Here is a 13,973-nt window from a genome sequence, read left to right as displayed (position 1 = left end):
GCAAACTTCAAAGTAAATCAATTATGCTTAACGAGCTTGCACCCTGCTGTCTCAGTTCTTCCCGCTGTGCTCACGCACAACCCACTACAGTGGGAGACTTCTGTGCTAGCAGAAACACTTTCTGAAAATTTAAGTTCAATTTGAACATCAATTGCGGGATTACCATACATGTATAACTTATTTTCTCTTCTTCATTTACCTACTTAGACAATATAGTATTATAGAGAGAATGGAAGCAAATAGATCAATGGTTCTCAACCTTTTTTGCCCACTCACATACCACCTTAAGTAATCCCCACTAACCACCGGGCACCTATGGAATCCTATCTCTTCTAAATCAAGAGCAAGGAACAGAAAGGATTCTGCTGTAAAAATATTGGTCTCTAGCAGGAGAAAGCGTGCTTCACTAATTCTGCTTCCTGTTCCTAGCTATTGATGTCTGAGCAATGGAATATCAGATATTTCAGGAAAATAACTGAACAATTTTGTAGGGCAGCATTTTTAACTTTTTTAACCACCTGACTAATTGTTAAGAATAATTCATGATATAGTTACCATAATCATGCTCAAGGGGGTAGCACAGTTAGCATAATGGTTAGTGCAACAGTGCCAGCGATTGGGACCGGGGTTTAAAACCCATGCTGTCTGTAAGGAGTTTGTACGTTCTTCCGGTGTCTGCATCGATTTTCCCTAGGGGCTCTGGTTTCCTCTCACCACTCAAAGCATACCAGGAGTGTACGTTATTTGGGTGTAATTGGGCAGCACAAGCTCGTGAGTGAAATGGTCTGGTACCGTGCTGAATGTCTAAAAAAAATTACTTTTATGATACCATTCAGTGATTACTTTCACTAGATTCTAGAGCTTCTCAGAAGACTAAAGACAGAAAAAAATATATAAACAAGTCCAGAGAGAATGAAGTCTTAAATGAAAGATGCAGCCCTGAGGCAGCCCCAGGACATTGGGACCGCGCAGTGAGGAGGTTGGCAGGACCTACTCGAGATCACAGGAGACTCACCTTCTAAGGAGAGCCATCCAGTGTTGAGTTGGGTGGACAGTGCAGAGCCCGAGAACGGTGATGGGGATCTTGGGACATGGCGGAGGAGAGTGGAGTTGGCAGTAGCAGTGGCAGTGGCAATGTCAGCAACATCAGAAACAATGGCAGAGTCGGCGAAGGCAGTGGTAGCAACTGCGTCAGCATTGGTGATGGCAGTGGTAGCCACGAAGGCAGCAGCAGCGTTAACGGTAGCAGGCAGGCCAGTGCAGATGTGGAAGAATGAGGGCTAGCATTAGTGGGCGGGAGCAACATCGCAGGCAGCTTGGGGAGATCAGCCGGACCGATGGCCCAGGCGGATGCCTGCAGACAGCGAGAGAGAAGAGGTGGTGGTCAACAGGAGAAGCGGTGGGAGATGTCAAGAAGGAGGCAATGGAGAGGCCGGTGAGCAACGTTGAGGGAGCGATGGCGAGGTAGAGGAAGAGAACAGTGGGAGGATAGGCCTGATGTCACGACGGGTGAAGGCCTCTGAGGGAGGAGAGACTTATCAGGGCGAGTATCAGAGCCATAGTGGAGGCCTTGGAGGCCAGAATGAAAACTGTATTATGGGAACTTTCAAAAGAAATGGGAGAAATAAAGAGGGCTATGGCATATTTAATGGGGAAGGTTGCTAGTGTGGAGGATAGAATAGAGAGGTTGGAGGACAGAGGGATGCCTGGAATAAGGAAAAGGAGGAAATCCTGGAGAAACTAGATATGCTTGAAAATTTCAACAGAAATTGTGGGATTAAAGGAAGGGGTGGAGGGGGATGATCCTGGAGTTTTGATGAGGACAAGGTAGGGGGAGATTTGAAGACAGAATGGGCCCGCAGGTCTTTTTCTCTCCAAAGCCAGGTCCAGGGCAGTGGCTTCAGTCAGTCTTGGTCAAGTTTGAACATTTCTGGGATAGGGAAAGGATTCTCCAGGCATCAGCAGATGGGGCGAGTGCAAGGGGTGGGGGGCGTCCAGTCTAAGGGCAGCAAGATTTGTTTCTTTCCAGACATTATTGGGGCACGACTGAAACAAAGGAAACAGTTCATCTAAGTAAAAAGGGGTGGAACATTGGTGATGCTGCAAATGCTATTTCCCTTGGGGGGGGGGGGTGGCAAAGGAGGTGGTGATTCACCAAATTCTTGGAGGCCACCCAGGAGTAGGGGCAATAAGCCAGGGGAGAGAGCTGTTGGCTGTAGTGTATGAAGGTATATGTATTAATGTAAATGAATTTAACTGTTTAAGTTCTATCTAAAGAGGCATTTGTTATGAGGATGTATATAGTTGGGGAGCTCGGGGATGACATGGAAGGAGAAGGAGCAGGATAGATTTTGCAGGCACACCTCGGTTTAGTAAGGAATTGGCACCAGTGTATTAGTGGTGCCGGGAGGAGAAGGCGGGGGTATATAACAGTAAATTTATTGTTTAAATCTCTTAAAAGGAATTGTATAATGGTTTTGTGGAAGTCTGACTCCTAGGTAAATACCACACATAGAATATGGAAATGCAGAGTTACATTCCCCTGGAGAAAATAACATATAACCTACAGAGGAAATGTGACATATTCGTTAGAGTGTGGCAACCTTACTTGCAGTACATTGGTTCCCCCTTTTAAATAGGATGAAGTTAAATTATCCCAGTATGGCCAGAGGTGTGATAATGGAAAGAGGACTTTGTGCAGGTGACGCACATGCCTTTTTCTTTTCAGGTTCTTAGTTTTCTTTTGAGTTTCTTTCTTTTCTTTTTAGTGTTTTCTTTGAATGGCGTTGCCATTATGATTTTTTTCATTACAGATCTTGAAAGGGGTCATGTGCCTCATGATGATGGGATCAAAATAAGATTTTGGAATGTATTCACTGTGATGGTTTGGGACAAATATGGATTTTTGGAATGCATATGTACATGATGTTTATTGGATGTTATAAGTCTATGAAAACTAAAGTAAAATATTTTTTTTAAACTTTAGCATTTTAACTTAAATTTAAAGAAAATTATGAACATCAAAATATCTAGAATACTCCATAGAGCCTGCACACCACAATAGGAAAATGTAGTATTTGACAAAAGGAAAAAAATTAGTCTTTGACAATATTAATTTTTCATATTATTTTACGTCCAAAACCCAATGTTTTAATTATAATTAAATTGGTTTGCCTTTAGCAATGCTTAGCTGAGCAGTTACTTTCAGAAATGTATTAAAAGGCTGAGGGAAAAAAAACCCCAGAATGACCATGTTCTTTTGAAATATTTTTACATCAGACATTACTATTAAACTGACTGAAGCTAAGGAATCACTGTCATCCACCAAATTATATAATCCCAGATGTTTTCACTGGGATGATTGAATAGAAACACTCTGAAATGCCAGTTGATGAAGTAAACAAAGGTGATGTGGTCAAACAATAATCATGGCTTTTATTAGCAGAAACTCATGGTACAATAATGAAAGACAATAGGTGCATACACAGTTATACCCAAGGGGAGTGTCCTTAACAGTAGAGATAATGCACAGCCAATGTTAGTACAGCAAGGCTCACCAGAGGGGAGACAGACAGCTTGGTAGACATTCACCACACACTCAAAGTGAAGTATGTTGAAAACCGTAAACATTTATCAACCACAAGCTTGTTATGAAGTAGAGAAAGTATCTTGCTAAAATTACCTTTTTGGTACAAGTAGTGTTCAATTAAATTTATAGAAAATATTTTAGCAAACTTAGGTATGCACAAACCTTGCTCCTCCAGGTGGTAGCTGTTTCTCTCCATTAAATTCCTTATCTGGTCTCCAAGGACTGATTCCATTTTTAGGTAAGTGTACAGGAGTCTGTTCTACATAAGGAATAGGCTTTCGATGTTTGTCAAGTGTACATTCAAAGTCTGAAAGAAATAATTTATCAATTTCCATATAAAATGACAGATAGAGAGAGGGCTTATCCTTGTAGAAATTTAAAAATGAACTCATGTTGGAAATACAAAGTCTGGACTAATAATGGTCACCCACATGAAATAATGAATGGCGAGATTGGGCTAATGTATCATTGCTCATCTCAAAAGAATTAAGGATCATAAAGTGATCCACAAAGTTCAAAACAACCAAATTTTGAGTACTCGTTGAGTGACTGCCAAGAGAGGCAAGAGTTGTAATTTCCCCCCACTCAAACAAGTATTACTATTGAGGAGAACGGCCCCTCAGGGAAGAATACCAGCAGCAGCCAGTCTAGCACTGCCATAAAGCAGGGTGAGACGTAGTCTAGAGGAGCAATAGTGACAGGGGACTCTTGAGTCAGAAACACAATCAGTTTCTGTGGCTGTGAGTGAGACTCTAGAGGGGAACATGTTGCCTCCATTGTACCAGGGTTAATGCTGTATTAGAATGGGCATGGGTCATTATCAAAGTAGAAGATGATCAACCAGAGGACATGGTTTATATTAGACCATGAAATGAGGCAGAAAGAGAGACAAAATATTTTAGAGAATTTAAAGTTAGGGAGGAAGTTGTAAAGCAGAACCTCTAGGGTTGTAATCTCAGATTACTCCCTGTGCTATGAGCTAGAGAGGCAAAGAAAAAGAGGATATTGAGGTTAAGTGGATGGATAAGGAGTTGATGTGGGGGAAGGGAGGATTAGCTTTAGGTATATGGATCATCGGGCTCTTTTTCTGGAAAGATGACACACTCTAGTGCTCTTAGCACATCACTCCCTACAAGCAGACAATGCCCCAAGACAAGCAAGCAGCCTGTGGTCACCTCATCTTGGTGTTATTACCACAGGTGTTGGGGAATAAATGCCTGCAAGTGTCTTCCACCCTGCTCGTTTGCGGGAAACACCCAGGCCAACCGCCAGTAAAAGCTTCGGCGGTTGGCAAAAAACCTGCAAGCCTACTGTATGTATAGGACCAGTTGTCCCAGCGAAAATTTCTGGAGGGCACGGGTTCAGGAAAGATGGATTGCAAAAGAACAGAGGATCGGGCACTGATATCATGGTTGTGTAGCGGCACTATGGCGGCACTACAATTCCCAGAAAGCATCAAACCGGCCATGTGATGTCAATGCGTGATGACATCAGTGCACGTCGAGCACGTGATTTGGGCTTTTAAAAAGTTGGACGGTTGATGAAGATTAAATCAGTTTGATTCACTCTAAACAAAAAATGCCTTGTGTGGTTATTTCGTCGTGTCTACTGCGACACCACGTACCAGCATATATGATGCTTTATAAGCACTTTTATTACATGTATATCCCGTAGGGAAAGGGCAGCCAAGCTACTACATCTCAATGGGTTTGGAGACAGCGCCCCATTAAAACTAATGGATGAAATGCTGTACCTGGAAGCTGGCAAAAATCCCAATATGTTATTCAAACAGTTCTTTTTAGAGCAAATGCCAAATGATAAAAAGCTCTTGTTATCTAAGTGTTCATTTGAAGACCCAAGGGCTATAGCAGCAGAGGCAGACATTCTTTGGCTGGCTAAAAACCACAGCAAGTAAAGACAAGTCTGCACAACCAACCCCTCCAATACTGACTCCATGACACACTCTAGTGCTCTTAGCACATCACTCCCTACAAGCAGACAATGCCCCAAGACAAGCAAACAGCCTGTGGTCACCTCATCTTGTTGTTATTACCACAGGTGTTGGGGAATAAATGCCTGCAAGTGCCTTCCACCCTGCTCGTTTGCGGGAAACACCCAGGCCAACCGCCAGTAAAAGCTTCGGCGGTTGGCAAAAAACCTGCAAGCCTACTGTATGTATAGGAAATTTCTGGAGGGCACGGGTTCAGAAGTTAGTGCATTTCCATCCACCGGTTTTGACACAAGCCATCCTACCCTGGACCTGCAACTATGAGCAGTTAACAGTTCCAACATTTTGATTTTTGGCACCAGGAAGATGAATATCAAGTTCAAAAATCATCTCTACACTTGGCCATTTATTATAGCAGCAGTATCCCAACCTTTGCTTGGTTTAGATTTTCTTGGGCTCATTCATTTCTCGTTGACTTAAAAAGGTGTCGGCTAATAGATGGAACTATTTTACAGACTATTCCCCTGGCAGACGCCTATACCCCTGCTCTGCACCTCCAAACATTAAGTAAACCAGTAGATGAATTCTCCAAGCTGTTGGAAGATTTCCCTGAGATTACTATACAATTTTCTGCCTCCCCTGCAAAGCCCGGTGTTAATCACCGCATTTGTACTAAGGGCCCTCCTATACATGCTAAAGTGCGTCGTTTGCCTCCAGAGAAGCTGCTCTTAGCTAAGAAGGAGTTTGTCAAGATGGAAGAATTAGACATAATTCCTAGGACCGACAGTCCCTGGGCATCTCCATTACATATGGTCCCGAAACACAATGGAGGTTGGTGACTATATGGAGATTACAGGCGGCTTAACGATGCCACTATCATTATCCCATACTTCATATTCAGGATTTCTTGGCTAATTTGCAATGGAGCAAATATCTTCTCCAAAACAGACTTGGTGCGTGGCTATCACCAAGTCCCAGTAGAACCAAAAAAAAATTCCAAAAACAGAATAATTACTCGGTTTGGGTTTTTGCGAATTCCATTCAGATTAAAGGATTGCTGCTCAATTCTTTCAATGGGTGATGGATGCTTTAGGACCTGGTATGACCAGTGTCTTCATTTACTTTGATGACATTTTAGTGGCCAGTGTGACTAAGGAAGGACATTTGGAACATATTCATGCACTTTTTATTTGTCTTCAAGAATTTGGACTGAACATCAATCAAGATAAATGCATTTTTGGACAAGAAATGATTGATTTCTTGGGGCAAAGAATTACTCAGGAAGGTGTGACTCTGGCACCATCCAAAGTTGAGGCCATTACCAAATACTCAAGACCTGCTATGGTGAAAAGCCTGCAGAAATTCTTGGGAATGGTAACATTTTACTGTTGGTTTCTTCCGGGAGCAGTTCATATCATGAAGCCTCTTTTTGATTTACTGTCTCGAAAAACCAGAGCCATCATTGGACTGAAGAGGGAAACGATGCCTTCTTGAAGACAAAAGATTTGTTGACTCATGTCACTGTGCTCAGCTACTCAGTTTTAAATGCAGCCACCGCCCTTTCTACAGACGCTTCCAGTCTGGCTGTAGGAGGTGCACTTCATCAATATGTCAATGGCCATAGCAGAGACGAAATAATGGTTTTGATAAGGAGCTTTTGGCCATTTACTTGTCTATTTGACACTTCCATTATTTTTTGGAGGGAAGAGATTTTACTATATACACTGACCATAAGCCCTTAACATGTGAGTTTTCCAAAGTCGCAGAGCCTTGGTCAGCGCGACAATAATGGCAATTATCATTCATTTCAGAGTTTCCACAAAAATACTACAAATTTCCGGAAAAGACAATGTAGTAGCTGATGCTCTTTCCCACTCCGCTCCACTCAAGGTTTCATCTGTCGATCAAAGTATTGTCTACACAGCTCTGGCTCTGGCCCAAGACATGACTATGAGATGAATGCTTATCGGACTGCAATCACAAACCTGCAATTGAAAGGTGTCCAGTTTGGAGTTGATGGAAAACTACTCCTCTGTGATATATCAATGGGTCACCTAAGCTCAGTAGTTCTGGCATCATGGAAACGTCACATTTTCGACTCTGTGCATGGTTTCTCATATTCATCGATTAGATTGACCATTCATATGGTTTCGGACAGGTTTGTGTGGCACAGTCTATAAAAAGACATTACACAAATGGTGAGGTCTGCATTGCCGGCCAGAAAGCAAATGTTCAGCGGCATACTGTAGTCCTTCCTGGCTGTTACTCGGCATTTTGCTCATGTCCAAGTGAACATTATTGGTCTGCTTCCTGTTTCAAGAGGATACCATCATCTTTTTACAGTAATAGACAGGTTTACACAGTGGCCAGAGGCTGTGTCTATGGTATACGCTACTGCAGACACGTGCTCTGGCGTTCCTCAGTTCCTGGTGTCTCGTTTTGGTTTTCTGGCAAATGTACTTCAGATAAAGGACCACAATTTACTTCCTCACTGTGATCAACCTTGTCTCGCTTGCTCAGTACAACACTTCATCATACGAATGGCTATCATCCCAGTCCAATGGAATGGTGGAAAGATTTCATCGACATCTCAAATCAGCCTTGATGGCTCAGTTAGAGGGCCTGAATTGAGCTGATGAGCTGCCCTGGGTATTACTGGGCATTAGAACATCTCCAAAGGAGGACCTCCAAGCTTCATCTGCGGAACTCGTGTATGGAGCACTGTTGGTGGTTCCAGGGGAGTTCGTTTCCTGCTATTCCAAGTCCAGTGATGGTCCTAAGGAACTCTTGAGCAGGCTAAGGGAGACCTTAGGAAAATTGACCCCTACAAAACCATTGATGCATGGAGAACACTCTTTCTTTGTACCTGAAGACCTCAAAAACTGCAAATATGTCTTCGTCCGAAGGAGAACACTTGGTTAACCTTTGCAGACGCCCTATGAAGGACCTTATAGGGTACTCAGACAAACCAGGTCGACCTGCATTTTGGACTTTGGAGGGAAGCCACAGTCTTTCACTATTGAAAGGCTTAAACCAGCTCATGTGGACAAGTCTTCCCCACTGCAGCAGCCAACAGTCCGTTGCAGAGGTCGACCACCTAAAAGATAGACAAACCTTTTATTTCAAAGAATAATACCAGAAGTAATCAATTAGAATAGTTTTCTTAATTTATTCAATCTGTGGAATTGGAGGACGAAGTGGTGCTGTTGGAGCGTTGCTGCAGGTACAGACGCGGGAGAGGAGAGATACTGTGCTGCTCTGAAGGGTTCAACCTAATGCTGGCAGGTTGATACATGCTTGAAATGGCCATTTAAAAGGAGTCAACAGTATTTGTTATGTAAAATCCTGCAACTGTGAGGTCTCTGCCTAAGATGGTGGTGCCTATAATTGGCAGCAGCCATGAGGTTGCAGACTCCATAGGAGAAGCAGGCCGGCACAGGGCACCAGTAACTGGGAGAGCCCCTCCTCCCATTGAGAAGAACAGGCAGAGTAGATAACCCTATAGGATGGTGACCACTGGCCATGGACCAGTGAGGGGTTCAGCAGCTGAAGGACCCAGAGGTTGCAGCCGACTTATGGATGGGAGAATCTCACAGGCTGTGGGCTGCTTGACAGTGACTCATGTGAACCAGGTATTGGAGCCCAGGATTCGATAGGGTGCTGAGGAAAAGAAGGGCTCCTAAAGGGCCTTGATGTTGAAGGCTTCCTGATCATGTTGGAGGTTCGGATCTGGAACTCAGGTTGTTGATGATCGAACTGGAGTTCATGTGGCTGCGGATGCGTTTGAGGCAAATTCACAGACACTCATTGACTCGCTTTTGCTCCTCTTTCATCTATTGTTAAGGGAGTCAACAATGCTCATGGTGACTTTTTGTTTGTCTTACAGCAGACAAAAGTTAAAGTATATCAGAAAGATACATTTTTAATATATTATTACATGACAATAAAAGGAACCTCCACACAAGTTCAAAGCATTTTGGAGCACAGCACCAGTAAAGTGCTTGTCATTTTAAGTTGGCAATTTCAGACTTCAATGAGAAGTACAAATGTTGTCACAGGCTTTATAAAAAGTCTCTGCAATATAGTCTTAAGATATAGACAACTTTCAAGCAGACAGCTGTACAAGTCATCCACTTGCTAATTTGGTTGAACTATGGAGTTCATCTGAAGTCCTTTTATGGGAAAATATCTCCTATTCGTCTTATACTTTATTTATGGAGGAAGCACACAATAACCAAGTTGGCATACTTTCCTCTTTGGCTTGAGTCAAAATCTTAAAACTATTTAACAGCTATGCAGAATGTAGAGGAACACTTGGAAGGCAGGGAGATACAGTTCTCTACTTCAAATCTAAATTTTGAAATGCAACTATCATAAATATTGTTGTAATTGACAGATTTAAAAAAATATAGGACATTACTTGATTAATGTTTGGAACTGTAGTTTGTTCCTGTTCAAGTTTGTTTCTCCCAACTAATTTTTGGCTTCAGTTGTATAACACTCATTTAATGTACTTCATCTTTAAAACCAAACATTTTCTTACCATAATCAAAAGACCAAACAGACTCAAAATGATCTTTTTTATAAATATAGTTAAAAGCCAATAAACCTACTTTGAAACTTAAGTACTAAACAACCTAAGATCTAATGAAAATGAATTACAATTGCTAGAATTAAGGCAGCAAAAAATAAATCTACCAGAAAATTTACCATCCTTTAAAGATATTTATTGATTATACTCAAAGGAGGCTGTTAAAAGTGGAATTACATACCTGTGAAATAATAATATGGGGTGAATACGGAGGCTTTGACATAGTTACTTCCTCCCAATAATTGGCCCAATATTTCATGAATTTGTCGCTGCACTGGACCAATTGAAACATTGCCTACAAAATCAAACCATATATATTAAAAAATTAATGTTCCATTGTAGTAAGAAGCTCATACAAATTTGATTTAAGTCACCAATAGATGGGTAAATTTAGCTAACAAGAATGTAGTGCAAACATTTTTAATAAAATGCAACATGAAAAGAGTAGTGTATTTCCCACTATTGACACATTCTGCACGAACAGCAAGCAACATCTATTCTGATAGCATGAACAGTTATAGACTCTTAAAATCTTCTTGAATGTAGTTGCACTTGCTCATTCACAGTAAAATACACAACAGTGTCATAGCTATTCCTTTTCATAAATTGGATCTGTCCCACGGTTTCCTGGGACTGCACCAGCCCTATGGCCAGGGGAGTAACAATGCCAAGTATACAGTTACTTCTACGATTTTAGTGAATGTTTTCATTTATGATCCCAACATTTATAAAATCTTATAGATCATCCAAACTTTGACAATCATCTTCCTACAATGGAAAGAGTAGTAAACATCTAAAATGTCGTCCCCAAAAGTCTGTGGTTGCTGGGTCAAATGAAATTAGAAACTGTGGTAATAATATGTAATATCAATTCCACAGCACAATAAAAAATAATCAATAGTGTACCTGTCTGGAAATCAACATGAACCGAGTTTGCTGACATGTCAAGCACATACAGAATGGTGCTGCAAGTCTAAAATCTATAAAACAATCATTCAGAAATTAATGCAGAAAAATAATCCCAGGATCTTAATGTCTGGAACCCCAATAAACCAATAAAAATTCTGACAGCTAAACGTGCTCTGATATTTTAATATTCATCTTTAATGACCTTGTGTGCAAGACGTGGATTACAATCAGCACAGATATATGATTAAGAATCACGTTAAATTTAGAACCTAACTCTGAGTATGCCAGTCCCTTTTAAATATAGATTTAATAGACACACTCTACATTGTATTTAAAAACAAAATTAAATCAATTCTTTATTCCTACTTACTGTGACCTTTGTGTCCATTAAATGATCAGAAACTGTATGTTTGGCCTTCAGGTGTCTTAAATGCATTTTGGACATTGTTAATGTGCTTGGTGGTGCATAGTTAATTTATTTTCCCTGGAAATTATGGCAATGAATCATGAAGCATTTGCCATCAATATCAGTCCTGCAGTAAATTCTGAGTCTGCGCATAGTATAAACTACAGGACAGAAATTTAAACTTCATGATGGAATGAAGAAAGGCTATGAAAAAATGCAATGATTTTTTTTTAAAAAGGTCAACACCAAAAGATGATAACTACTGTTGAACTTGACCTGGACTGCAACACACGCTTTAGGAAGGAAATTTTCTTAAGGCAATGTTTTCCCTAAATATTCAATTAATTGGTCTTCCACTGCTCATGCATAGAAACATAAACCAAACAAAAACTTCAGAAAATGTATTCAATTTCCATCCCATAGGCTGTGAACCAGCATTAAAGGAGGAATAGCAAGGAAAAGCTAAAAAGAAATTCTATATACAGGAGTAATCACTAACCTTTATTTAGCAACTGCTGGCAGTAACGGTCATGAAACCAAGTGATCTGGAATTCTGGACACTCTATACAGACTGCTCTGTTCAATTCCATTAAACGTAACCTGATCCGCATTTTCAGATTATCTGACAAAGCTGGTATTAGAAATCAAGTTATTGTAATATACTACAGCCTTTTATTTTTCAAAAAGTCCACTCCCCCTTCCACAGAATGATTCAACTAGTTTCTGTCAGTGCATTGTGAACCTCGGGCATTTTTAAGATGTTTCCCTGAGAATTTAAATGTAAGGAAACTGCAGAAAATGATATTTGAAAATCAAAGTACAGTACAACTCCAGTTATCTGAAATGGTCAGGACCAGGCCTATTTCAGATAAATGATATTTTCTGATAACTGGTCATTTTTTAAAAACAGCCCAGTAGCAACAGCAAATCACATGTAACAGCGTTTAAACAACACTAACAACAAGGGAAGGCTTTTTAAAACATGAAATTTTTAATTCTCACCAAAAAATCAACCTGAACAAAATAAGATAAACTCAACACCAAAAAGTCAAAATTCTACTCCAATTTTTCCAAACTTTTTTCAACCTGTGACATCAGTTCGTCTCTGAAAGAATTTTTGGATAATGAGGACTTTCCGATTGTTTCAGATATCCTCATCCATCCAAAAATTTTTTGGAGGCAAAATTACATCATTTTGGCTTTGAAATTTTTCGGATAAATGAGAATTTATGATTTTTCTGAAATCCTCAATAATCCAAAAAATCTTTTGGAGCTGAACAGACGTCACTTCTGGCTCCAAAAAACCCTTTGGTTAACTAAGGATTTTGGATAATTGGCGTTGTACTATAATAGCAATGTGGCAGACTTCTCATAAAATGGTAATCAAAAATGTGTTGACTGAATGTAAAACTCAAGATAACATGAAGCAAAATCAAGATAATGTTTAACCCTTACACATATTTCCATTCTCAAGATGCTAATGTGGTCAGTTAAGGTAATAAATATTGCCTAACACTAGTTATTCTGAGGCGATGCTGGTAAAATACTGAATATATGGCTTGCCAGAATATTTCTGATATTGGAATATTATCCATTATTTAAAATTCACGTTTAACTATACAAATAAAGTGATTAATGTAAACTTCCATTAAAAAACATATCTTTATTTAGTGCTCTGTATAATATTTTAAAAATGCAATCCATGGGATTTCTTTTATGTGATTGATTGCTCAGCATGTTTGATATCAGAAATTATGTCAACAGCACCTATGCTCTCTGCGGACATCACAAAATATATTGGAAGCTTTCTTTGAGATGCATTGCTTTACCACCTCAACAAAAAATTCAGTTTTTTAAGGAAAAAGAGAAATAAATGATGCACAATATTTAAAAACAAATTATTAACAACTTTAAAAAGCTACAAGTCCAATGCAAAAATGTAAAAGGAACTTACTGTCCAACTGAGAGTCCAATTTCACTAAGAAATCAATACTAAAAATAGTCTTAATTATATCTTCTGGGAAGTAGCTGGCAAGAGCTAGCGAATAACCAAATAGCACCAGAAGATGAGGGTCAAATGAATCTGTTTTAAAAAAAAAAGTGTTGATATTGTATCTTGACCTCACCACATTTCAGCATTTATACCCAATTAAATATTTTTTAGATGTAGTTGCTGTCAGAAAAGAAAAATAGCCACTGAATCATTGAACATCAGAAATCAATTAACAAAGACAAAATTAATGTAATTCTAAAAAAAAATTGTTTTGCAGTCATTACCACTGGGAAATTTACAACAATAACGCTCTAAACTTTGAACTGCATTGGTATTTTGCAATTACAACATGTGAAAGTAACATGAACACAAAATTGTGATGTAGCTATAGAATAATCACCAAAAGCTAGGATAAAAATTAGTGCACAATGTTATTTATTGAAAATCCACCTCACTGACAAAAGGCAAAGGAGGAAAAACCCAACACCCAACCCCGACCAACCAATTTTCCCCTGCAACCGCTGCAACCGTGTCTGC

General features: G+C 39.9%; 1 protein-coding gene across 5 annotated transcripts in view; it reads right to left on the bottom strand.

Moving 5' to 3' along the window:
• Positions 1-13,973, bottom strand: part of fastkd1 (FAST kinase domains 1) — a 61,683-nt gene that overhangs the window by 6,729 nt on the left and 40,981 nt on the right. For 4 of the 5 annotated variants that reach the window (XM_069935695.1, XM_069935694.1, XM_069935698.1 and 1 more), the window contains 4 exons: positions 13,398-13,526; positions 11,943-12,074; positions 10,310-10,423; positions 3,752-3,896 (listed from right to left, as the gene is read on the bottom strand). In XM_069935695.1, the coding sequence (XP_069791796.1) occupies positions 3,752-3,896; positions 10,310-10,423; positions 11,943-12,074; positions 13,398-13,526 (520 nt within the window). The remainder of the gene's footprint in view (positions 1-3,751; positions 3,897-10,309; positions 10,424-11,942; positions 12,075-13,397; positions 13,527-13,973) is intronic. The other variant, XM_069935699.1, reaches the window with a different exon arrangement.

The sequence above is a fragment of the Narcine bancroftii genome, chromosome 4 (genome assembly GCF_036971445.1).
Source record: "Narcine bancroftii isolate sNarBan1 chromosome 4, sNarBan1.hap1, whole genome shotgun sequence".
Lineage (NCBI taxonomy): Eukaryota > Metazoa > Chordata > Chondrichthyes > Torpediniformes > Narcinidae > Narcine > Narcine bancroftii.
This window is presented reverse-complemented; position numbering and strand designations above follow the sequence as displayed.